Genomic DNA, 27,651 nt, shown 5'->3' with positions numbered 1-27,651 from the left:
ACACACACCTCCCCACCCCCTACCGACCCCCCCAAGAGAACCACTCTGCAAACCTATACTGCAGCGCTCAGTAGGGAACAAAGTTACCTACAGACAGGTGACTCCTTAACATTTTATCTCCACTCATAGCTCCAGGTCCACACTAAGAAACCAACAAATACCCTACGGGGAAAGTAAACTATAGGGATGGGGCAAATAGGGCCCCAATAGAATACCCCAATCAAAACAACAAGGAGCAGACGAAGCCTAGGACCCACTGTCTCACTATAGAGGATTTTTAACATGACATCCAAAACTAGACCTGCTTTGTCTTCTACTTACACTATAGTAGTGTCCTGCCCACAGCACTGAAACACCTCAGGCAACCAATGCCACTACTTAATTAGATGTCCATGTGTGCTCAGCTACCTAGCTATGTTTATATTTTTCAAAAAAAATAAAAAATAAATGTGCAATGGTCCTCACCTGCTATGTGCTTGTTCTCAAATGTATGCCAGTTATGGGCTCACACATGCTGTTGTAGCAGTGCAAGCCAATTTGTGATCTTTTTCGCACAATAAAATAAAGATTTGCAAAAAAAAAAAAAAAGTATTATAAGCAAAAATGTACATTTTTATTTTTATCCAATTTTTTTACATTTTATTCAGATGTAATGTTGCTTAGGTATACATTTAGGATGTGATATGAGAGCCCTTTCTGTCCTGTAAAAAATGATATATAATATGTATGGGGCACTTGAAGAGGAGCCCCTAAATTATGGTGAAACAAACCTATTGCGTGGACAATTACATCCATCTTTAAAGGGAAACTATAGTGCTAGGATTACAAATCTGCATTCCTAGCACTATACTTCCCTCTGCCCCCTCCCCGCTTACTCCCACAGCAGTGTAAGTGTTAATAAAACCTTTGCTCACTTGATTGCAGTGTCAAGCTCCTTCGCCGCTAAGTTGGCACTCTGTTTCCACTTGCGTCACCTAATGGGGGGTGGGGGGGCACTAATGCGCATGCGTGACAAGTGCTGCAAGTAAATTAGGCCCTCCCCATAGGAAAGCATTGTTGCAATGCATTCCAACAGGGGAAACTGTTGACGCTGGATGTCTTCATGCAGAACGTGAGGATGTCCAGCGTCAGTTAGGCATCCTAAAGTCAAAGTAATTAAAAACTGGGTTTCTAGTGCACACAGTTGAAAAACGGTAGGCAGCTCACTGGGAGTTTGAACAAGGTTCAACAACAGAAGGGAAATTAAATATAGCAGACATGCTGATAAGCTGTTATTTGCATTATTGAATAAAAAAAAACCTTCTGTCCCTTACCTGGGTCAAGCGCCATTGTCCCTCGGCGCTGGCTCTGGTCCGCCTTCACTCCTCCCCTGCCCACGTCAGCTGGTGGAGGAGACCCAATGTGCATGCGCGGCAATGGCTGCGCTCTCATTAGGATTTCCCCATAGGAAAGCATTATGCAAGGCTTTCCTATGGGGATTCCGGTGACGTTGGAAGTCCTCATGCAAAGCGAGAGAATGTCCAGAGTCATTTAATCATCCAAAAGTCGCCTATCCACCCGGAAGCCCTCTAGTGGCTGTCTGGTAGACAGCCACTAGAGGAAGCGTTAACCCTAGCAGGTAATTATTGCAGTTTATTAAAAAATGCAGTTAATTACATGCTCATGGTTAAGGGTGATGGGACACGTCACCCAGGCCACCTCAATGAGCTGAAGTGCTCTGGGTTCTTATAGTGTCCCTTTAACACAAAGCTTGCACAGAAAACAAAAATATATTTTGTGCGGTTAGCATAAAAGGAGTTAAACAAAGACTGTGTTGTGCTTACTTTGTAAGCTGCTTTTTCTATTTGCGTTGATTTTACTATATTCTTCTAAAATTCAAAAATAAATTATTTATTTTTTTGTGTACCAAATTATTCCTATACCAGCCAACTTCAGCCATTTTTTATAAAAACAAAATGTTACAAAAAAATTGTTAAATATGTTGCTTCCAATGTATGAAGCCTGCCTTTTCTTTCTGAGAAATTTAGCAAAACTTGTCATTGCATTTCACATGGATATTGTTTATGAAATAAAACCCCCAAAATCACACATATTCTAAACTATCCGGCGCCGAAAGAGTTAACAGCCTCTGCTGGTGGTGGGTGTGTCCCTGGCCCCGCCCACCGGGTGACGTATCATTTGGTTGCTGTATAAGCGCTGAGCCCGTGCTGCTGGAGAGAGCCGCGCGAGCTGAGCTGGCATCGTCTGGGACACGGCAGAAAGGTACCGTATTATCAGGGAGGGCGTCAGCTTCCACCGCCCCCCATTATTTCCTATGGGCACGGCCGCTGCGCGCCTGATCCTCATGTATCCTCTTATAGAACTTACACTAAGCCTGGGACCCTCCTCCCAGGAATTGCCCCTGGGGTTCTCTCCTCCTCCACCAGCAATACTCATTGCCAACTTTCCCCGCCAGCTTTACTGACATGCTGCAAATAGCTGCTCCATTCCTGTGATAGCTAAACTTGGCAATCCAGATAGTTGTGTAGTACTGTCTATCCCACAATGCTCAGCCAGCCACACATCATGGGATATGGAAGTGAGAAGTGTTTAGAATGTCGAGGTTACCTAACACTACCCAAGTATGTTTGATAGGAGCTTAGTATTTGAGCAGGGCTCAGTTCTGATTGGCATCTGCAACTTCACTCTCCTGGTGTTGGGGACTGTGCTATATCGCAGCTGGTGCGTCTGGGGCACTTGTACCCCCTTACATGGGCACGCAGCCAGCCAGACTGCATCTGATCCTGCAGGAGTCTTACTAACACAAAAACTACTAAACTTGCTACTGCCATATGTTCAGTTCTATAAAACAAATACTAGCTCTGAGTGTAGAAATACATGATATACTCCGCATACATTGTGCACATGTTGCTGTACATTATTATTATTCTTATCATTATCTGCAAAGAAAGTTTACTTTTCTTGCATGTTATTACACATCACAGTTTTACAAGTGTACTGATGAACACATGAATTAGATTAAACGTAGAAACACATGAATCATGAGAATCTTGGCAATAATATTAAATCCTGTTTCTGATAATCTCAAAGTGAGCTGATTGATTCAGTGGATTAAAATAATTTTTAGATTAAAATACTTCTGAACCGTACTGACCCGAACCATACTGCTCAGGGGAAACGAGGCAATAGTGTTCTGAAGAAGTAATGCCTATAGTTTATGTGAAAAGGTTATATATATTTTTTTCCATTTAATTATCTTCACTTATGTGTTTTTATAAGAAAGAAAAAATATATTTGTCAAGCTTAAAGGGTTACTCCAAGCATCATAACCACTACATTCTGCTGTAATGGTTATGATTCCAGGAGTACACTGGCCCTGTCTCCTAGTATTGGAGTTAACCGTTTTGCAATGGTTTGCACTCTTGCCTGGCCACACTGGGCACCTGGTCTCCTTGGTCATTCATTGTTTGAGAGTCTCAGCTGACCACTGTGAAACTCTGCACATATTTTAAGCACCATGACCACTACATATTACTGAAGCGTTCATTGTAGTTTGGGTAATCCTAAAAATTAAAATGTTTTGGCCAGGATGACAATAATGGTGGCCAAAGAGATGAGAAAGAAGCTTCCCTACTCCTCCGTGAATAATAGAAGTAAAGTTACATTGGTTAGTGTTTTCAACGGGAAAAAGCAGAATATGTAAAATTCCTTGCTCTGGATCCGAACGCCGTGATACTTTCCATGGGGTATTCAGGAAGTAGATGTCTTTACCCATTGGGTGCCCTGTATCTGGCTGGCTTCACCCCCTTGTAGTGGGATGCTTTGCCTATAAATGCATGATCCGTATGTTTGTCCCAGTCACCTCTTGGGAAGAAGATTATCAGTACAAGAGTTGTACTTTGCAACCATAGTTTATGGCATAGACACAACTTTGATACATTCTGCGTTATTGCGAGTTTGTCACAATATCTCTAATTGGCAGGAATATTTCAACATCCATGCAAATTTTCAGCTGGGACCTGTGATTGTGCATGCTGTAAATGTTCTACCATTGCTGTAAGTGGGCTGAGTGATGCACTCACGCTACCCAAATAGGTATTTCACCCGGTATCTCTGAGTTGTTGCTCTGGAGGAATAATCCTGGATGATACGTCAGGTGTTCAATGCCAACTCCACAGATCAAGGCTTTTTGCCTACTTGAGTGTTTGTGAACTGCATTTTGCAAGGAGCGCACCGGTTTGCTTACTCCTGCATTAACCAGTCATATATGTAACTGTCTGAGCAACTGACCAGACTCGAAAACATTGAAATTGATAGTTTCTCTTCCAAAGCACAATACATCTGTATATATATATATATAATCTATATCTCTTAAAATGCGTTGTTGGAAGTACAGATGCTACCGTGTGTCTCCGGTTTCTTAACTAAAGTCTGAATTTTGTCCAGATTAACAGCATTTCAGTGAAAATGACCTGTTATCAAATGGATTTGCAATTCTTTTATGTACAAACCGCAAATCAAGTAAAAGTTTAGTCTTTTCAAACAAGCAAGCACAACTTAATCAATACTGTTTTGTATCTAGTTAAAAAACCCATATCTTTCACATGTGAATTCTAGACTAAATTTTCCCACTGTAAACTCTTGCAGCTAATATGGGGCATACCTACTAAACAATGAACAGCGAGTAGTGAGAGTATTAATAACATTGGAATACATTGTGATCTTTCTGTGTTCCTTCCTTATTCCCCCACTGCCCAGCAATTGGGGAATTTAAATGGATTAGCAACAGGCAGCCATCGCTAAGGCCACATTCTTTCTTGTAAAGGGACACTATAGGCACCCAGACTACTTCAGCTCATTGAAGTGGTTTAAGTGCATATTCCCAGGCCCCTTAACCCTGCAAATGCAATTGCCTTCATGGGTTAACTGGAAGACAGGCACTAGAGGGACTTCTGGGCCGTTACGCAACTTTTGGTCACCTGACTAACAGAGGATGTACTCCTGACATGCATGAAGACTTCATGCGCCTTGGGTCTCCTCCGCTGGCTGATATGGACAGGGGAGGAGCGAAGGTGGAACAAAGCCAGCGCTGAGGGACATAATTGCTGGACTGAAGTAAGTGACAGTTTTTTTAACCCCTTCTGCATGGGGGAGGTGAGGGGTGCGTAGAAGGGGGCGCTATAGTTGGTAGTAGATTTACTCTTTAATGAATCATCATCCGTTTATGAAATCATGTTGCATTCTTGTAGTTCCACCCTCCCTGTTGCCAAACAAAAGTATTTTATGACCCAATCAGGACCTTTTCTCATGACCCCTGATGGCACTACTCCTCCCCCATAACAGAACTTCAACTCTCTCTTTTTTTTTTTTTTTTTTTTTTTAAATTCCATTCCTCTGTCTCGATGAATAGGGGATGGTTTGGCACCTGCATGTCCCCAGCTGGTGAATAGCTCTGTAACTGCTACAAACACTGTTCTACTTGGAGGAAACCTATTTTAGGTGGCTCTACAAAGGACAAAAGCCATTCAAATGGCCAAATAAGAACTGTGCATTTGGTCCAAATGCATTTAATCCTGTGATTTCAGGAAAAGAGAACATCTCACATTCATGCATTGAGTAACTTGCACTGATCACCCAAGCATGAAGTGAAGGTCACTGTTCTTCTAATTTCCACTGCATACTTCAGCCCATATTTCACTGGGATGTGGTAGAATGGAGTGATCACCAACAACAAGGTGAATGGTACGGTTTAATTGTTATGGTATGCTATATTGTATACGTATGTGCACTGAATAACCAGTACAAAACATGAATGTTCTAAAAGATTAGGTACTTGTGCTAGCCTGCTTTTTTGAAGAGGGGGTGGAGGGGGGAGAGTGTTATGTGACCGCATATTTTTCTACTATTTTCTCCACACAGCCTCCTATTGCTTGACAGCAGTGATATGCGTTGTTACTGACTTGTGCCCTATTGTGTACCTCCCAAGTGCTCCTATTTTTATTTTAGAAACATAGAAACATTTTTTTTGCTTGTGTTGTAAATCATTATCTAATATATACATGCAGTTATGCTTTTGGATTTTTTTTTTTTTCCCTTTATGCCACAAATATTTTCTTTACCCTTACCTAGCAAGAAAATTTCCTTAACTGGCCTTTTCTAGTTCTTGCTGGCTGTATTGTATTGGCTGCACTGAAGCGGCTCTTTTCACAAAAATACATTTGATCTAACCTACCTTATATATAGCTATCTATATTTGAATCTTATGCATTTAATTTTTTTCCTGCGTGCTGTAGTTTTTGTATGTGTAGCAGTCAGGTTGACAAAACTTGACAATGGCGTAAGCTTAAAGGAAGGTTCTGTTTCCGTTACCCATCAATTTTCCCGACAATCCATCAGTAAAATTAATTCCACAGTCCATAGTAAACATCATGGACAGAGGAGAACAAAATGGCTGCTCCCAGGTACAGTATTAAGATCCTGCACAATAATGGTTGTAGACATAGTTAATCAATATAAAGTAATCCCCTTCTCACATATAAGGATTACTACATAATGAATTGTTTACTTATCTTAGATTAAAAAGTTTTCTCATATCTAGATCTATTTTACCAGGATGGATACATTGAGATTTCTCTCGTTTCAAGTATGTCTTGGGTCTTTGTCCACAAAACATTACATTGTTACAATAGGATACAATATTACAAAAATATATAAATGTAATATATTTAACCATGGCAGGTGCATTCTGTGCTGAGGCATAGATCTCTTAAAAGATTTTAGATTGAATGAAGATTTGACTGCGTCCCTGAGGTTATTCCATATTTGAGGTGCTCTGTAGGAAAATGTGGGTTGAAGCACTTTGTTTGTATTGCGGTATTAGCGGTTTGTAACGCTAAATATCGTGCTTGTACTGTATCGGAAGTTATTGGAGGTGGGAACAGCCGGGGAGAGCATTCTACTCGGGTAGGGTGGGAGCTTCCCAGAAATGCGTTTATGCACAAGGCTGGAAAGATGAAGAGTGCGTCGGGATTCCAGCGACAGCCAGTTTAGCTCTTTTTTAACATGTATGCCCCTATTCCTAAAAAGGAAAAATATCTGAATAGTTCTTTCTCACAGGAGGAATGGGATTACTGGAATAGTTCTCGCCACACGCAATATTTATTGCATAACACTCGAACTACATTATAAGCTAATCTACCGAATGCGTCAAATTTCTAAATCGAATTCAAATCTATGTTGGAGATGTCTATCAGATATAGGTACTATTTATCATATTTGGTGGGACTTCATACTGCTGAACGTATTAAAAACAAACCTATGTAATCTACTCAAACATTTGTTCCCAAATATTCATACTATTTCTCCACAAATGTTTTTGTTTAATATTGATCTTCTTATTGGTAACAAAATACAGACTAACTTAATTGTTCATATTCTAATGGCCACTATGATCTGTGTAGCAAGACAATGGGGAAAAAAACAGAACCACCAAACTGGTTGGAAGTACAAAATCAATTAGAATTTCAATGTAGAATGGAATATGGATTCTATGCATCGTAAGGGGAATAAGATAAATATAGACAAACCTGGCATCCCTGGACACAGTTTAAGGAATCTCAAAATATAAACTGAATTATCTTGGGACTCCCCTTAGACAACCTCGTGAACCCGAAGCGAAACGTGTTTCTTTTCATTTTTTTTTTTTTTCTTCTCCTGCCTCTTTCTGTTGAATGCATGAAGTGTGAAAGGGATGTCCTTGCATCCCGGTAAAATCATCCAATAGATTTAATAACGAAGGATCATCAATTTGAATGTAAGGATTTTATTTTATTGTCTATACTGTATAATTCTAAAACATGTTTAATATTTTGTATCTGTAACAACTTAAATATCTTTTGAAATATATATAAAAAAAAAAAAATCCTGCACAAGGAGGAAGAGCTATAAATAAAGGCAAGTGGCAATGAGGGAAGTATAATCATTAATATACAAGGGGCATAAGGAATGGAAAAACTAAACTAAAATAAAAATACTGACAGAGCCACTTTAATATGATCTTAACACCCCCCCCCCCCCCCCCCACCCCCGCAAAAAAACAAAACATGATATTTATCATTGTTTCAAACATAAAAACCCTTGATAAACTGTTAGAACATGACAAGGTCTATAGTTTTTGGGATGCAACTTACTGCTAACTGGTTTAACTAATTAAATAAAGCAGGGGGAGGGGGGTTGTCTGTTTTAGCACTTACATCACTTAAGTTCTTGTTTGAGCTGAACTAGGCTGTTGAAAATAGATAAGTATTGCTACCAGCACTTGTTTGCTGTTTAAAGGGACACTCCATACCTCTAAAGCACTTGATTCTCCCACCCCAATCTAGCAGTCAGAAGACCATTTCTGTTACCTCTAGGTTTGGTTAGCTCAGTGGAAGTAATCTAAAGAGGCAGATAATTGCACAGATTACCTGCTTTGCAAAGACCTCTCATTGACCAGCATTGGGAAGTCTTGATTATAAGGGTAGGGCTTGCAAAGGCTGCAGACGAGATTTGGAGAATGGAGAGCCCCTTTTAAATCAAATTTGACTTACTGTCCATTTCACTTGTACTCCCTTCTGCAGAGTCCCAAGAGGTCATAGTTTCACTCCACTTATGTAAACCAACCCATAAAACATATTTGGCTTATTAATTATTATAATTTAAATGTATGCGTATTGAATCATTTACACATCACTAATCGCCACACAATGAGCCATATTTATAAACCATATTTATAGACCATACATGTTAAATTCTGTAGTACAATGTGAATTATCCCTGCCATATTGTGATATCTATGTATTGGGTTGAAGGAGTGAGGGCTTTTAGTCCCTACCAGAAACTTTTACATTTTCTATACAGTAGGGTTCGGAAACATGTCCTTTATTTTTGGTCTCCTCTGCTCTTATTTAGAAAAACAACAACAACAAAAAACTATTCAAAAGCACAACGTAAAATAAGTAAATAAATTGTGTACATTCAATAATGATGGTTCGTGTACAAAAAAGCAACAAACGGGGAAAAAAAATGACAGATTTAATCATATCCCTCCCGCCCAAAAAAACTGAGCTTAATTGATAAATATCTGCACAGCATGCTTGTCAACCGCTAGTGTTCAACACGTCTCCTGTGTTCTTGTCCAATCCAATGCCCAATTAATCTGGGGCGAAATGTGCATGCGCAGCAAAACGCCATGCTTATCCAATAAAATTATTTTACCATAAGGTTTGACTTGTTTCTCATAGGGGAAGCGCCTCTAGTGGCTGTCAGGAAGACGGTCCCTAGAAGTGTATTAAACCCTACAATAAAACATTCCAACTTCTACAAAACTGCACTGCTTTACATTGCAGGGTTAAAGCGACCGGGGCACAGCACCCAGAACACTTCCTTGAGATGAAATGCCTATAGTGCCCCTTTTAAGCATAAAACCGTGTAAGTTTTCTTTGCACTACATGACACTAAATAGACTTAACAACAGAGGGTCATTTTACAAATGTTCTAAAAACTCCGGTCCGTTCACAACACCGCATCCACATTTGGAGGAAGAAAAAGGAAACAAGAAGTGGGTCTGATGAGCAATATTTCTCCATGTGCCAGTTTGGGCTATATGCCAGCAGTGTAACCCCTTATCTGTAGCATAATGTCTGCTTACCTAGGTGTGTCATACTATACTGTTTTCTACACGTAGAGATAAGAGTGCGCTAGCTGACTTTTTATTCTAAATAATACTGGCCGCTTAGAATTAATCTACTAACTAAAATGCCCATCTATTATCCTTCTTAACATTTCAAGATTACTGTAGCACATGACATAAGGGACAAATTTGGTCTTTTAATGTACAGAAGGCAGAAATAACACTTGCTGTATGAAGCGATATAGTCTACCAATAAGATGTTAAAAGACAATCCATTTTATGGAAAAAGTTTGGAAAATCTCACTGAGTGGACCTCTGATCGGACTGCACTGAGTATTCTCCTCCTATTCAAGCTAAATTATTTTTTCTTTTCTACCAATAGGACAAGTTTCAGAATGTTCAATGGGGAAAAAAAATTAAACCAGTTGGATTCCATGGTGACTGTGGCAATGTTATCCACACTTACAGGGCAATCCAGGCTTTAATTGATCATTTTTTATTCATAAAAAAAAATTAAATAAAGATACCGTGTATATACTCGAGTATAAGCCGAGTTTTTCAGCACATTTTTTGTGCTGAAAAACCCCAACTCGGCTTATACTCGATTCAGTGTCTGTATTATGGCAATTTACATTGCCATAATACAGACTGGGGGCTGCAGAGAGTTTACTTACCTCTCCTGCAGCTCCTGTCAGCTCCCTTCTCCTCCGCGCTGGTCTGTTCAGCACCTCTGTCAGCTCCCAGTGTAAGTCTCGCGGGAGCCGCGGGGTCATAGTGCTGACAGGGGAGCTGACCGGACCAGCGCGGAGGAGGAGGGAGCTGACAGGAGCTGCAGGAGAGGTAAGTAAACTCTCTGCCAGCCCTCTCCCTCCCACTGATATGCCACTGGACCACCAGGGAAGGAGAGCCCCCCTCCCTGCCATGTATCAAGCAGGGAGGGGGGACGAAAAAAATAAATATTATAATAAAATATTAAAAATTATAAAAATTCAAAAAAATAATAGAACAAAAAAATTAAAATAATAATTAATAAAATAAATAATAGAACAAAAAAATGATTAAAATAATAATTAATAAAATGACAATAATCAAAATGCCCACACTGCATCACACACAGTCACACTGCATCACACACAGTCACACTGCATCACACACAGTCACACTGCATTCATATACGCACACACCCTGCATTCATACACACACTGCATTCATTATATACACACACTGTAAATAAATATTAAATTAATATAATTTTTTTATATCTAATTTTATTTAGAAATTTACCAGTAGCTGCTGCATTTCCCCCCCTAGTCTTGTATTCGAGTCGATAAGTTTTCCCAGTTTTTTGGGGTTAAATTAGGGGCCTCGGCTTATATTCGGGTCGGCTTATATTCGAGTATATACGGTAAAATAAAGAATTCTACATTTTTAAAGTTCCTTAATTTTGTGCAAATCACCAAATATTACATCATAAGCATTAAGATTTAGTCTTTCCAGAAAGCACCTTGGCCAATTAAGCTTTTTGCATTCTGGACTAAGGAGTCTGAAATATGTTGAGGAAATAGCTAACATGACAATAAAGGGGGAACTTATCATCATGGGTGACTTTAATCTTCCTGATGTGAACTGGAAAACCAAATTAGCTGCTTGTGCCAGGAGCACACATATTCTAAACTCCCTACTGGGATTGTCTCTAAAACAAGTCATTGAGGAACCAACTCGTAAAGAGGCCATACTAGATTTAGTGTTAACAACAAATGGAGATTTGGTATCAGATATTACTGTAGGTGAAGGTTTAGGATCCAGTGATCATCAGTCAGTGTGGTTTAATATAAGAACAGTGACTGAGTCACACCACACAAAAACAAATGTTTTAGACTTCAGAAAAACAGACTTTTCTAAAATTAGAATATGTGTAAAGAAGTCATTATCAGACTGGAGCAATTTAAATGGAGTTCAAGAGAAATGGGATTATTTAAAAGTTGCACGGCAACATAAAATTGCATTAGGCTTGTCAGTAAAAGCAAGAAACCACTGTGGTACTCCGCAGATATGGCCCCCCACAAAAAAAAATCCCTGATGGACTACACCCAAAGTTATTAAAAGAGCTTAGTGGTGTACTAGCAAAACCATTAACAGATTTATTTAGCCAATCATTGGTAACGTCATTGTTAACAGGGGTAGTACCAGAAGTTTGGAAGTTAGCAAATGTTGTGCCCATTCACAAGAAAGGTAGTAGGGAGGAGTCGGGCAACTATAGGCCAGTAAGCCTTACTTCAGTAGTGGAGAAAGTAATGGAAACCATGTTAAAGGATCGGATTGTTGAACATGTAAAATTACATGGATTTGAAGATCAGAGACAACGTGGATTTACTTCAGGGAGATCATGCCAAACTAGCATTTTTGCCGCCCTAGGCAAAAAAATATTTTGCCGCCCTCCCTCATAAAGACTAACACAGGCTGACTCAAGTATAAACATACACTGATCCAGGCAAACTACTGCACACGCACTGACCCATATACACACTCTGACCCATGCAGAGACACATATACAGACATACACTGATCCATACAGACTGACATACACAAACATACTGATTGAAGCAGACTAACACATTCTCTGACACACATCTTACCTCCCTTTCTGCTCCTATGCTCAGCTTGCCTGCGCCTGGCTGCCTATCACTTCCTCTCTCTTAACCCCGGCCTCTGCTATCCTTCCGCCCACTTGCCCCCGCGTACAGGGGAAGGGGTGAGAGCGAGCGATTGAAGGGTTCTCGTGCTGCTTTGACATTGGATGCCTGGGAGGGGGCCTGGCTCTTAAGGCTGACGTAGATGCCGCCGGATCGGTGTTCTACCGGGCGCTAGTGAGTGTCAATGTAAGTGCTCCCTAGCGCCCGGTAACATGGCGGGCGGCTGTGGGCCGGCGCAAACTTGATCATAAAGTCAGTGTTGGCGCACCTCTTAAGCAGCTCCCTAGGCGGCCGCCTAGTTGGCATATAGGAAGTGCCGGCCCTGGGTGCAGTAGACATTGCTTACCTAGATTACCTAGAATTCAGTAAGGCTTTTGACACTGTTGCACATAGAAGGCTTATCAATAAACTGCAATCTTTGAGTTTGGATTCCAATATTGTTGAATGGGTAAGGCTGTGGCTGAGTGACAGGTAACATAGGTTTGTAGTCAAGGGAGTATAATTGAAGCATGGGCTTGTCACCAGTAGGGTACCTCAGGGATCTGTACTTGGACCCATTCTCTTTAATATTTTTATTAGTGATATTGCAGAAGGTCTTGATGGTAAGGTATGTGTTTTTGCTGATGATATGTAACAGGGTTGATGTTCCAGGAGGGATAAGCCAAATGGCAAATGATTTAGGTAAACTAGAAAAATGAGTTGTGGCAGCAGACATTTAATGTGGATAAGTGCAAGATAATGCATCTTGGACGTAAAACCCAACGGCAGAATATTTGATAGAGTCCTAACCTCAAAATCTGAGGAATGGAATTTAGGGGTGATTATTTCTGATGACTTAAAGGTAGGCAGACAATGTAACAGACCAGCATGTAATGCTAGCAGAATGCTTGGTTGTATATGGAGAGGTAATAGCAGTAGAGAGAGGGAAGTGCTCATGCCATTGTACAGAACACTGGTGAGACCTCACTTGGAGTATTGTACGCCATACTGGAGACCGTATCTCCAGAAGGATATTGATACTTTAGAGAGAGTTCAGAGAAGGGCTTCTAAACTGGTTCATTGATTACAGGATAAAACTTACAAGGAAAGGTTAAATTAACTTAACATGGGGCGGCGGGGCCAGACCGCCGAGCAGAGCGGTCACAGGATAACTCAGCTCCTGCAAGTGATGACTATATAAAACCTATAAAATATGAATTTAAGCACCCATGACTGCGGGCCTCAATGGATAATTGCTGCCGGAACCGGGGAGAGGCTTACTCACCGAGTTTAAATCCCCCGGAGGGGAGATCTCCGCAGCAACAGACGGAACCTTTCCTGGCGGTAAGTGGAGTGGACGGCAGCCGCTCCACTATCCTGCCTAATGAAGCCTGACAGCCAAGCTACACCTATGCGGACCCGGTTGATCCCGGTCTACACCTGGTGGCCCTGCTCGTGACTCCGCAACTGAGGCCGAGGGGACCGACTGCTATTTCCAAAATGGCGGGCGCCACGTTCGCCAACAGCAAGGGGAAGATCTACTACCTCCTAGCACTTCCAACTAAAATGGCTCCTACCTCCCGATCCTGCCACACAGGGAAGCGGCAAACCTCGTGCCAACCCTTGCAGCCACTTAAGCCAGCATTAAGAGGCACGGGCGACCCAAACAAGTAGGAGACCGCATTGGGGGGACGGAAAAACGTTCAGCAACCATCCTCGCCGGGGGGAAAGCGCCAGCTGCCCAGCGTGACACCTCCACTAGAGGACCGACCATACACTCATATACCACCCAGGCTGCAACTACACGTACTATGCAGAACGCATGGTTGCCCAGTGAACTATGCAGAACACCACGCGGGCGAAACACGCTTAGATGCCTGCTCTGAAGGATACTTGCCCCCCCCACCACACAGCAGAGCAGGTATCGGATAACAACGGGACTACCCCAGCCTGAAGGGTCCTGGGCCCACCGGGAAGTTGACTCCCTCCCACTGAGGCAGCATTGGAAACTCCGACCCACCTGGGTGACAGTGGCTATAAATTGTCTAATCTCACTAGCCTCTATAAAATGACCAATTTGACCTAGCTTAAAGATTGTTCTGTGGTATGTCTTACTCAGTCTTACAATGCCTGTTTTCATGTAGTCTTATTTGTGTTTCCCTTGTGTACACTGTCCTCTCAGGAGTCAGCTTTGTGCTAGTACCTAGTGGAACTAAAGCTGGACAACCACACTTATATTTTAAGCTACATCTTACACATATCATAGATAAGCATGCTCCAAGCATACCCATACAAACACACACTCCAGCATGTTGTTCTACCCCTGTTTTGCCTATCGAGAGCTGTACAGCCTCTCCCTTCTATATGCCTAACCTTTATGTTAATGACAGTCCCTAAGCTAGGATAAGCATGTTGGGCAGTAACACGAGCATAGCATAACAGAACCTAACATAGCAGCCTGTCTTAGATGACTCAAACGTGATAGCACCTCTTAGTAAGAATACTAATATTATCTGTTGTGCAACCTGTAACACCTCTGCTGTCTCACCGCTGACACTACAAATGCTTATTTTTTTTTCTTTTACTGTTCTTAGTATTGCTAATAGCGTGTTTACTTTATCGTTATTTTTTTCATTTTAAAAAATGTATGCATACCCATCATGCCACAATGTTATTACGTTAAGCCTACGAGAAACGAGCCTGCTGATGCCGTTGTGGCGATACAGGCACTGTTGTACCTACCTGCATACCAAAAATAAAGAATAAACAAACAAAAAAAAGGAACTTAACATGTATAGCTTGGAGGAAAGACAAGATAGGGGGAATATGATAGAAACATTTACATGAAGGGAATCAACACGGGAAAGGAGGAGACTATATTTAAAAGAAGAACTACCACAACAAGAGGACATAGTCTTAAATTAGAGGGGGCAAAGGTTTAAAAATAATATCCAGAAGTATTACTTTACTGAGAGGGAAGTGGATGCATGGAATAGCCTTCCAGCAGAAGTGGTAGAGGTTAACACAGGAAAGGAGTTTAAGCATGCTTGGGATAGGCATTAGGCTATCCTAACTATAAAAGATAAGGTCAGGGACTAATGAAAGTATTTAGAAAATTGGGCAGACTAGATGGGCCGAATGGTTCTTATCTGCTGCCACATTCTATGTTTCTGTGTGTTTAACCCAGGGCTGTAAGGGTTAAACTAGGGGGCGGGACCGGGACAAGTTTGTATAGAATTTAGGCCTGGAAATCTTGTCAATAATGTGACCGGAGGTGGGTGCAGACGGGCTAAACTCTATGAAACACTGCACATACAAATTCCAGGCAGCATGACCACTTCAAAGGAATAAAGTGGTTATGGTGCTTTGAGTGACACATTCTGTTTAGTCAAATCCCTTTTGCAAAATGAAAATTATGCTACAAGTTTATCAGAATTTAGTCATCTGCTTTAGTGACTTTTAAAGCCGTAGATTTACTTGTGACTGTGGGAATGAGTACAGCTGTATTTTTGTCTGTTAATTAGAAAACCAGGTTTATGAGACTTAAGATAAGGAATTAGGTTTACCTGTGTGAACTGCTGTAAATATTCCAATTTGTTATTTGCACACTCTGTGCATCTGGCCAAAGCATTCAGTTTCAAGTGAACCTCTTCCAGAGAATAAGGTGTGAATTCCTGTTATCTGATTTAAATACCTTCTCTGAAAGAAAATATCTGGTGCAGTTACCCGGAATTCTACTTGTATATTCCATTTTGACATTTATTTTATATAGTGCTGCAGATGATTTGAGACCGGTTTCAAATGAAGAGCCTTTGACGATCATTGATATGTCTGACACGTGCATTAAAGGGTCACTCCAAGTACTTATTCGTAGGTTATGGTGCAAGGTGGTCCCCTGTTTATATTTATTTGCGTACAATTTGTTATTGGCTAACATTAACCCCTTAAGGACTGAGCCAATTGTACAAGTTGTGATCAAAACGTAAACAAAACCAGAATTTGCGCTATATGTCCGTTCAACCATAATTCACCTCTTTCATATTACATGCACCCACACTTATTGTATATAATTTTGTTCAGGAGAAATATGGATTTCATGTCACATACAATATTTATATATGAAACCTAATTTAGTATGAATAAAATATAAATAAATGTGAGAAATTTAGAATTTTTTTGCATGGCATTTTAAGTATGAATGTCTTAATGCTGTTGCTGCAATAAAGTACACATATTTGTATTCAGCGATTGTCTCACTAGTAAAACAGTACCCCCATGTACAGGTTTTATGGTGTTTTGCAAAATAACAGGGTCAAATATAGCATGTTACATTTTTCTGTATATACACATTGAAATTTGCAAGATTGGTTATGTTGCCTTTGAGACCATATGGTAGCTTAGGAATGAAAATTACCCACATGATGGCATACCATTTGCAAAAGTAGACAACCCAAAGTATTATAAATGGGGTATATCCAGTCTTTTTTAGTAGCCACTTAGGCACAAACACTGGCCAAAGTTAGCGTTTCTATTTGTATGTGAAAAATGCAAAAAACTAAATTGAACGCTAATTTTGGCAACATAACCAATCTGGCAAAATTCTATGTGAAAAAACAAAAAAGTAAGGCTTATATTTGATCCTGTAAAGTTAAAAAAAAACCACAAAACCTGTACATGGGGGTACTGTTGTACATGGGAGACTTCGCTATATACAAATATCTGTTTCAAAACAGTAAAATTTATCAAAACAACTATATAGTCTGTGTAAGTGCCGTTCGTGTGTGAAAAATGCAAATGATGGCACTTTCACTGACGATATTGTTGTGATATGCTTTCAAACACTAATATTTGTGCTCAGTACGACCCATGTACAGGTTTTATAGTGTCTTGGAAAGTTACAGAGTTAAATATAGGACTTGCGAATCAAATTCTCTGGACTTTCTGCCTGGGTTGTCAGGCAAGTCTCTCAAATTGTAATTCATTTTATTTTTTTAATTCTTTATTTTTGTGTGCAATTCATAACAAAGCAGCTTGCTTAGCCACGATAGCCAGAGCAAGAACAATGGATACACATGTATGTAGCATATCAACAAAAGCACAATTTTTATATATTTAACGAGCGGTGTCAGGTGTACTATTGTACAGTTTTGTATGGTATCAGTCTGTCTAGGTTCGATAGGCGAGTTGTATTGGCGTTTAAATTCCTAGACTGAAACCTGATACTGAGAGTGTTTAAGTGTAAGTACCTCACGGGAGTGGAGTGAGCGAAGTGCTTGAGGAGTACTTTGGTTAGTTCACCTGATTGGCTCTCTCCTGGGTGCTTGGTTTTAGTGAGAAATTGTAATTAATGAAGTGACTTAATTATGTAAAAATATTACATAAATAATATATGTAGAATTTGTGTGTGTGTGTATGTATATATAGAAGATAGCAGCAGGAAACCGGCACTCAAGGATTTAAACAAAATAATTTACTGTTCAAAAGGTTCGACGTTTCAGCTCCTCTAGGGAGCTTTCATCAGGACATACCTTCCTGATGTCCTGATGAAAGCTCCCTAGAGGAGCTGAAACGTCGAACCTTTTGAACAGTAAATTATTTTGTTTAAATCCTTGAGTGCCGGTTTCCTGCTATCTTCTACAATTGAGCCACCAGAGCACCAGGTACATATTTTTACTCATTTGGAGTGCAGGGGATTTCTACATTTTTTGTGTATATATATGTGTGTGTGTGTGTGTGTGTGTGTGTGTGTGTGTATATGTGTGTATGTATATATATGTATGTGTGTATATATATATATATATATATATATATATATATATATATAATGTGTACTTTTATTACATTTTATAAGGTGTTTTAATACTTTTATTTTAACTTTTTTAAAAGGCGTTAGGGGGACAGGCTACAGAGACTGCATAAGCCGGCTATTCCGGCCATGTAATCGCGAGGACCCCACGATCACATGGCCCAGGAAGGTCGGATCGGGCAGAGGGGGTCTGCCTGAGCTCCCAGGATCGCGACCGCCGTCAGGGGGAACGGCGGGGATGTTCTGTGCTGCCCTCCGGCGTTTAGAGCCATTCCAAAAAGGAAGGCATAGAAAGCCCACCGTCCTTAATGGGTTAATACTGCTATAGGCTCACCCCTCAGTGACCGACATCAGACTAGGAAATCATCAGTTATTCACTAAAGTGAGAATTTAGGTGAATTTGAAGTGAATTGACACTATGAAAATTGTAGGATCAGTAATACATATATGCATTTGTTTTCCACTTTGTGGTCAGGTAATGATCTAATTTAGCCATGAATCAAATACATGGAAAATAGCTTACCATGGATGTGAACCCTTCCACATGGCTATAAATTATAGGGATTTGGTTATACATTCAAGTTCACAATCTAATCTGCTTTTTATTTTATTTTTACATATTTCCTAATGCCCGCTTTTTTTTTTTTTTTTTTTTTCAGAATGAATTTGCTACGTCATAATATCACGGCACGGGCCCTGCGAAGCCTCAACAAATCACAAAGGTATAATCAGGTGTCCACTTTCTGGTGTGACTCTATGGGGTATAGAATGGGGTTCTGTGTAACCCAATTATCTGGTGTTTATTTCTGCTTTCCTACAAAGGAAATCTTCCTTTTTGCTTAGTGTATATAGGACATGGCTTGAAAAGTTTGATGTTCAACATTTTACACACACTCTATTACATGCAGTTTTTCAGATTTACTGCTAACAGAAGTGAAAAGTAAGTTATGAAAGGATTTACAGGGCATGTATACATATAGTTCTGCATCAGGTGATGGTTCCCCATACAAAATAAAGCGATAGAGGCGTTCTACAGCTTGTGCACACGGTCCCTCACCGCAGGCTCTGTGGATGTGTAACCTTTCAGACTGCCCTATAACTCCTTGTTGAATCTTTGGTGTTTGTCAGGAGGAAGAGTGGGTTGTGTGTATGGCGGAGGTGGCAGTTGGTCATTGGTATAGACAGAAGAAGTATAGGTATAGCTGGAGAGGAGTGATAGTGATACTATAGGTTGGCCAGGCACTGTTAAAAATGGATACATTCCGTATTCCACTCCGCAAATAAAGTGGGTGGAATGAAAATAAACATTTCAAAGGACTTGGTAAGTGAGTGCAAATGGTAGAACATTTTTAATATTCAATACATGGCAGACAAAAATAGGAGAGCCGCCTAATGCAATGTCTAATGTGGCACTCCTAGCTCGCTGTAGTGGTTATGGTTCTCGGAGTATTCTTTTAAAAGTTAAAGTAACCAAATTACATTTTAAAATGTAATTAATAAATTAGAAATTAAATCAAATATATTCTATAATACTTTACTATATTACTAGTGTAACCGCAGGCGGTTCCCTTATTTACCACTATAATGTCTTAAAGCATAGAACTTAGTAGGGCCAACCATACAGATATCTTAGCCATAATTTTATATAGTTGGTAAGAGATCCTCTATTTAACATATGTAAATAATTGAGAATACAATATAAAATAAGGATTGTCTTGGAAGCAATAGATTTTGTCTTTTAGATATTTATTATATAAAAATATAAATAGACATATAAAATCCATTATAGCAGAGTTTATAAGATGAAATTAAATGCTTGCAAATATCATTAATAGGTTAACATACCCTTCTGAACATTTCATCATGTCAGCCTCTCTGTCATTTTTTTTTTTTTATTTGTATTTTATTGAGATTTTGCATCAAAGAATACAACTAATACAGAGTATGTCATGGAGGCAAGCGTTATTCTGTGCCTCTTCTATAAGTCCTACATTTTAGAGTTCTGCTGTTCTTTCATACATGACACATGGGTTGCCTTCAGATGGGTCTTGTTATAGTCTGGTGTGTGTCCTCGTCTCTTATGAGTTATTTTATGTTGTCTATGTTGTGTAGTCTCGTGTGGCTATGGTGCTGGGCGTCTGGTCTATGTGGTACTGTGTCTCGTAGTGTGTCTTATGTTATGTCTGAGGGGTGAAGTGTCATGGGATTCCTGCCGTTTCGTCCAGGTGTGAGGCTGTCTCCCTCCCTGGTTATGTGAGTCTAGTGTAGTCTATAAGGCGTGTTGCCTGATATGGGGTTAGTCAAGTGGTGGGTCTGTCCTTGTTACAGGGCTGCTCTGCTCGCAGGCTCTCATTCTATCCTTGTCGGTACTCTCAGGATCAGGCCCCAGTGCTTTGTGGTTCTTCGCCCGGTAAGTTTATGGCCTTCTAGAACGCCGTGGGGTCTTCCCCGGACGATAGGGTAAGTGTCTCGCTCCCCCTTTGAATATTCAGCGTTCCGTCTTCTCCCCAGCGGTACCGGACCTCTGCCTCTCTCAGTTTCTTGGCTACTGGAGCCAGTTGTCTCCTTGCCACTAGTACCTCGAAGGGAAGGTCTCCATAGATCGTCACGCAGCAGTCCTCGAGCCGGAATGACTTTATCTCCCTGGATCTGTTGAGGATAGCGGCTCTCACTGCTATGTCTCTGGAAATGACTATTGTGTCTCTCGGAGCCCCTTGGGGCGCTGCTGCCGCTTTCCGTACTCAGAACGCCGAGACTACCATCCCCTTGGTGTCTTTGCTATTTAGGCCCATTGAGGCCACCAGTCTCTGGGTGAAGGGTAGCAGAGCTTCGTCGCTCACCGTTTCCGGTATGCCCCGCATGCGGACATTCTTGCGTCTGTGGCGGGATTCCAGTGCGGTCACCGACCGAGTAAGTTTCTGCACCTTTGAGGCTAGGTCTTCTATTTGGTTGTGGGTGTCCTGCATCTGGTGTTCCCGTGTTTTCTCTTTATTTTCAATTCCGGAGATCCTCTTGCGGAGGTCTCCTATGTCTGCTTGGGCCTCTTTCAGGTCCGATTTCCAGACTTGCCTTATTTCTTGCAGGAGGTTTTTTATATCTCCCTTAGTCACTGGGGATGAGTCCTCCTCGGAATCCGTTTCTGGATAGTCTTCTCCTGGTTCGGGTGAGGAGGATATGTCTCCCTCCTCTTGGGATGCGTCTGAGGCCTCCTCTTCTGTCCGGGCCGCGGGCGCCCTTTTGGCGGGAACCGCGGTTGCGGCTGCAGGTCTCTCAAAGGAGAGCCTTATGTCTGGCATTCTCGGCGTCGCTGGAGGCTGGTATTTTTTATTTTTTCGTCCCATGGCAGTCTGTGTTGGAGGGTGGGTAAGGATGTCGCCTGTGGGGCTCCAATATGTCTGGGATATCGCAATATTTGGGTTTCTGTCTCGGAGCTCCAGAGGTTTGCGTCCGCTCTGTTGCTCGGCTAGCCACGCCCCCAGCCTCTCTGTCATTTTAAGATGGAGCAGCGTCTGTCTCCAAGTCTCTCCTCTGTTTGTTAACATATATATAATATATAACACAGTATATTGTGTACGTAAAGAGTCGTAGTATAGCCTTGAAACTTGTTTATGCATTATTGTTATTGTAATTCGTCTGGGACAAAATGGCACAAAGATATTATGAGGTTATTGCTTAAAGAAACAGTTATGAAAAACAATATGTTCCATTTCTAACACCTTGTCAATTTGCAATATCTCTTAAAGACAAAGTACACAGTTTAAGAAATACAACATTTCATTCTAAAACTTGTAATATTTGCATTTGCCCATAACACTAGTTATTTTTGTTTGTTGATTGACTAAAGAGCCTTGGTAATAATGGTTTGTTTTGATTTACTGTTTGACTTGTTAATATTTTCCGGATTTCCCTTTAGGCACCTGCCTACAAGCACATTTTTTATTTTTTTGGCCTGTTTCTGCACTTATATTAGGTCTTTTTGTGTTTAAAAAGGCTGGTAAGCACAGATAAATACCAGAAGTCTTGTCCAGTGTCCTCTGTAGTCCTGTCACCCTAAAGCGGCACTGTCGTTCGTCCCCCCCCCCCCCCGTCCCCGTCCCCCCCCTCCGGAAAAAAAGATAGAATCCTTATGAAATACTCATATTGACTGTGTTGGAATTTCACTGAAAACCCAGCCAAGAGATATATACTGAGACAAAGTCTACTTAGTCTCTGTATACCGTATTTTTCGCTCCATAAGACGCACCTAGTTTTTAGAGGAAGAAACCTGTTTCTTACTATGGGACAGTTTGTTCAGAATATTTTTTTTCTCCCCTGTCCCATAGTGTCCCCCCCTCCCATAGTCTTCTCCTCTCCCTCCCCATAGTCTTCACCCACCCCCCCTCCCCATAGTCTTCACCCACCCCCCCTCCCCATAGTCTTCACCCACCCCCCCTCCCCATAGACTTCATCTCCCCCCCCCTCCCCATAGACTTCATCTCCCCCCCCCTCCCCATAGACTTCATCTCCCCCCCCCTCCCCATAGACTTCATCTCCCCCCCCCTCCCCATAGACTTCATCTCCCCCCCCCTCCCCATAGACTTCATCCCCTTGTCCCATAATTACTTACCTGTCTTGTAGCGTTGGCCGGCAGCACAGGGCGCACCGCGGTACTGGAACTTGAATTTCAGGTTCCGGTTTCCGGCGGGACTGAAAGGAAGTGCGCACTCAGCTTGTGCACACTTCCTTTCAGTCCCGCCGGAAACCGGAACCTGAAATTCAAGTTCCAGTACCGCGGTGCGCCCTGTGCTGCCGGCCAACGCTACAAGACAGGTAAGTAAAGCTTCATATTCGCTCCATAAGACGCACAGACATTTCCCCTCACTTTTGAGGGGAAAAAAAGTGCGTCTTATGGAGCGAAAAATACGGTGATTCCTAGGCCTAACACTTCTACACATTGGGCAGAGCTACCACCGTCTAGAAGTGCCAATCCCACCAGTGATAGCTGCAGGGAATTGGCTATAGCTATGAAGGATCCCACTGTCTCGCAGGATCCGCCATCGACCTCAATGCTGTATTCTCCTGCATCAGCAGTGACGTCGGCTCCTGAGACCCGCCGCGAGAAAACCGCAGCGCCCGCGCGGGACTGGTATTGGTAAGTACAACTCAAGTCCTCTTAACACTTAATGATAATCCAAGTCTGACTTTTAACATTTTCTTTAACCAGGCATACATTTACATAGCTACATACCCTCCCTATACTTACAGATTCAAACACAACACCATACAAGCAGAGATATGCCCATACATACATATGCAGTTGGAAATCTGAATTCCTTTTTTTTTTTTTTTTTAGACTACTCTGTCTGCAATGTCCGTCTACTAAATGCATTAAACTTACTTTTTTGTTTGTTTTGTTTTTTTAAAGGTGCTTTAGAATTCCTTGCAGACATGCACCTGATATGTAAAGCCAGCCCTGGTGTTACTGTTGATTGTATACTACATAAACTTGTGTGTCTCTTATCTGTACTTTCCTTGTTTCCAAGCTAATTTGTTTTATCTTATCGGTTGGGTTCCTAGCTGATAGGCCATATGAGAATGACTTTTTAATTACTTGTGTCCAGGTCTCCCTTTCCCCTAGCAAGTATTACAGGAAACTTTCATTGAAAATATTATTTTATTTTACAATTTTACTTGTTTTAATTGTGATTTAGGATCTAATTCTGAATCATCCAGTTACAGTGCAATCAACTATTACACTATATATGTACTTCCAGCCAATCACAATTCTCACTCTGAAAACATATCGGACCTGCCGCTAGATTTGCGGAGTGGAGTCTTCTCATAGACTTCAGTGCAATTTGTAGACCGAAGACGTGATTTCTGATATATTTATTAATTAACCATTTGCGTTTTAGAGATGACCTCCACACATTAAAAATTGGTGTGGCACTTAAGGTGTTATTAAGCAACACAAATAATTCTTCACACTTCTGTTAATCGTTTTAGCTGCACTCTATCAGAAACTGTCCCCCATCCATTCTACCGTCATGTACTTCTGCCGTCATGTGCAGTGTTTGTTATACTGCTGGATCCAGCAGGTTTAATATATGACTAATTGCATGTGCAAAGCAGGATTATTTATGTGTGTGTGTTTTAGTTGTGTTATTTTTTTTTTTACTTTTTTTCTGATTTGCCATTTAAAAAAATTTTTTTTTTGAAAGGACAGGAGACAAAAGCTTGTCCCTTGATCTTGATAAGAGAATTTGTTGGTTCTCCAGTGTCTTTCAGCATTGTTATTAGGGTGACAAAAATGGAAGTGGGACCATGAACTTAACACAGTGGGTTTAAATGTTTTGTTACAGATCCCACAATGCATGGATGGCAGATGAGTTAGTGGAGCTAGGTGATCTTTGTTGCAGAAAAGTTTATATACAGCTAAATGTGAAATACTTGCATAACTGTTTGTTTGGGTATTCACGCTAATAGTTGTTAATGGTTTTAGTGGATTGTTGCCCTTTATTTATTAATGTCACATCATGTTTCATCATTAGTTTGCATTCCTGTATTAAGTAAAGCTAGGCATTTGTCAATGTAAAATCGCAGTGAATGGAGATGTTCAATCCTAAACATGTCCTAATACAGTTCTTTCTTGTTTTTGATGCACAGGTTACAGAGACCCTTAGTGTGTGAGTGGGCACGAGCTTGTGCTGTTGAGGAATGGTCTAGCAGAAAGCACAGTACAGATGCCAGAACTAACACAAGATCCATAAGAGACAACTGGAAATGGGGAGCCACATTGGCCGGAGCCATACTGGGATTAGGATCAGTTTTAATTTATGAAGATCAGAAGAGGAGGGTAAGTATTTTTATCTTTATTTCTTTTTTAATATATATATACTTTCTCAGGAGAAGGGGTGTGTGGTCAAATATTTGTTCATTTTACCACCCATAAAATACCAATTTTCCTGCCTGCCCCTTATTTCCCCATGTATCTGTACTAATTACCTTTCCCCATCTCTTTTTTTTTTTTTTTTCTCTTCATCCCTAGAATGTCATGGTAGACATATATTCCTGGTTATCATTTTGTCTCTGTCTTTTATCATTCACAGGTGGCAAAGGCTGAGTCTGCCAAATCCTCAGTTGATCATGTTTTTCCACAGTACACCCGAGCAGATGTTAAGCAACATGCCAGCCTTGCTGACAGAGTGTGGGTGACCTATGCTGGAGAAGTGTTTGACATCACAGAATTTGTGGAATTGCACCCTGGTGGCAATCGCATACTGCTGGCTGCTGGAGGAGCACTGGAACCTTTCTGGGCCTTGTATGGTGTGCACAAGAGTGAGCATGTTTTTGAGATCTTGCAGGAATATAAGGTGGGGGAGCTTGTTGCTGAGGAGAAATTAGATGATGTGGACACCACTGATCCATATTCTCATGACCCTTCTCGACACCCTGTCTACAAAGTTAACAGCCTTAAGCCTTTCAATGCAGAACCTCCCCCTGAGATTTTAACTGACGGCTATGTTACACCAAATGACTTTTTCTTCAAGAGAAATCACCTACCGGTACCAGAGATCAACCCTGATCAGTACGAACTGGTTATACAAACTCCAAATGGGACAAAAGGGGGTAAGCCACTGCAACTTTCCCTTAGTGATCTGAAAAACAGATTTCCACGACACGAGATTACGGCCACCTTACAGTGTGCAGGAAATCGACGCTCTGAAATGAATGCTGTGAAAACCGTAAAGGGTTTAGATTGGAGTCATGCAGCAATTAGCACAGCTCGTTGGGCAGGTGTACGTCTGAGGGATGTCCTGGAACATGCTGGTTACAGTGAAAATACACCCAATGCCAACCATGTGCAGTTTGAAGGTTTGGACTGTGACTTGACAGGCACAAGCTATGGTGCATCAATTACCTTTGAGCATGCAATGAGAAAAGATAATGAAGTACTACTTGCTTATGAAATGAATGGGAAAGAGCTGCCACGAGACCATGGCTTTCCTTTGCGGGTAATTGTGCCGGGTGTGGTGGGTGCTCGTAATGTGAAGTGGCTGGGCAGGATAGTAGTGAGTGCAGAAGAAAGCCGTAGCCACTGGCAGCAGAATGATTACAAAGGCTTCAACCCATCAGTGGACTGGGACACAGTGGACTTCTCTACCTCTCCAGCAATACAGGATTTGCCGATACAGTCTGCCATCACTGAGCCACATCCTGGACAGACTTTTACTCCTGATTTTGAGGGGAAACTGACTGTGAAGGGGTATGCATGGAGTGGGGGTGGGAGGGAGGTTGTGAGAGTTGATGTCTCCCTTGATGGTGGAAAGACCTGGAAGGTAGCAGAACTTAGTGGAGAGAAACAAAAAGCTGGACAGGCTTGGGCATGGAAATTGTGGCAGCTGAGCGTCCCCATGCCTCATAACTGCAAAGACCTCACCATTATCTGCAAGGCTGTGGACAGCAGCTATAATGTGCAGCCAGATACTGTGGCCCCAATATGGAACTTGCGTGGAGTACTGAACAATTCGTGGCACCGTGTGCAGGTCACTGTGGATGCACAATGACCTCTTGGCTTGGATGAATGGACTTTTTTTGTGTGCCAGCGTTTAACTTAACTGCATAGAGTCTATTTTAAACGTGCTACGCTAAACTGCAAATTGCAATATTATCTGTGTTAGAGAAAACGATGGCAAACAACAGTATGCAGGTTGCAGTTAATGTATTACAATTTCTGGCGTTACCCGATGACTACCACCATTGAAGGTGGCCCCCGCTGTGTAGTTTCTTCATTTTTATTTATAATCATTTTTTTATTGTGCATCATGAATAATGCTGTTATTCAGATCTTCCAAAAGTGACCTGTGTATATGAAGGACTTTGAAAAATATAGGAATTATTTGAGTAACTAACAGGGCTTGTAAGTATCTCTTGCTTTCTCTAACATTTAGAGATCCTATACATGTGTTTTTGTTTTCATATTCTTCTTCTCTTCTAATTAGATGTTGTTGGGTCATCTGTTTGACATCCCTTTGAATAAATTTACAAGTTATTATTATTATTATTATTATTATTATTATTATTATGTTACCTGCTTGTAGTAACTCCTTGCTATTTCAGTTATTCCCTATTGATTGGAACAGGCACATCTTACTTGTCAACCCAATTTATCTACCCTCAATAATTATTTACTGCATCAGCACACCCTCTTCCCCAGAATTTTAAAATGTGTGTGTGTGTGTGTGTGTGTATATACGAATAAAAGCTTGCATATTAACATATAAAAATCAAACCACTAAAAATGTCTTAACATTTTTTGTTCGTTCTATCTGGCAAGACTTTCATTTTGTACAGTTTGTACTTGCAATAACCGTGTAGTTTGTTTAATATGATCATTTCATTCTACCTCCTACTAAAAGGACTTATTTTTGAAATAAATGGCCTGCCAGGTAAAGCTTTGCGTAGACTAGGATTATAATGAAACAAAGATTAAGTGTGCTCTTTAAAGGGAGCCTTCAGGCAAT

The 27,651-nt window shown here is 41.0% G+C and overlaps 1 protein-coding gene across 1 annotated transcript; it reads left to right on the top strand.

The window, feature by feature from the left end:
- The first annotated feature begins 2,184 nt into the window (after positions 1-2,184).
- Positions 2,185-27,189, top strand: SUOX (sulfite oxidase). Its single transcript, XM_063426720.1, has 4 exons — positions 2,185-2,262; positions 18,808-18,870; positions 24,794-24,983; positions 25,237-27,189. Exons 2-4 carry the CDS (start codon positions 18,809-18,811, stop codon positions 26,692-26,694), a joined length of 1,710 nt encoding a protein of 569 aa, XP_063282790.1. The 5' UTR covers positions 2,185-2,262; position 18,808; the 3' UTR covers positions 26,695-27,189.
- The last annotated feature ends 462 nt before the right edge of the window (positions 27,190-27,651 follow it).

This window comes from Pelobates fuscus, chromosome 1, assembly GCF_036172605.1.
Source record: "Pelobates fuscus isolate aPelFus1 chromosome 1, aPelFus1.pri, whole genome shotgun sequence".
Lineage (NCBI taxonomy): Eukaryota > Metazoa > Chordata > Amphibia > Anura > Pelobatidae > Pelobates > Pelobates fuscus.
This window is presented reverse-complemented; position numbering and strand designations above follow the sequence as displayed.

Excerpts from the sequence above, each read along its gene's own strand:
- SUOX (XM_063426720.1), top strand. The coding sequence starts at position 18,809 with ATGAATTTGCTACGTCATAATATCACGGCACGGGCCCTGCGAAGCCTC. Across the intron at positions 18,871-24,793 it reads AGCCTCAACAAATCACAAAG|GTTACAGAGACCCTTAGTGT; the intron begins GTATAATCAGGT and ends TTTGATGCACAG. Across the intron at positions 24,984-25,236 it reads ATGAAGATCAGAAGAGGAGG|GTGGCAAAGGCTGAGTCTGC; the intron begins GTAAGTATTTTT and ends TATCATTCACAG.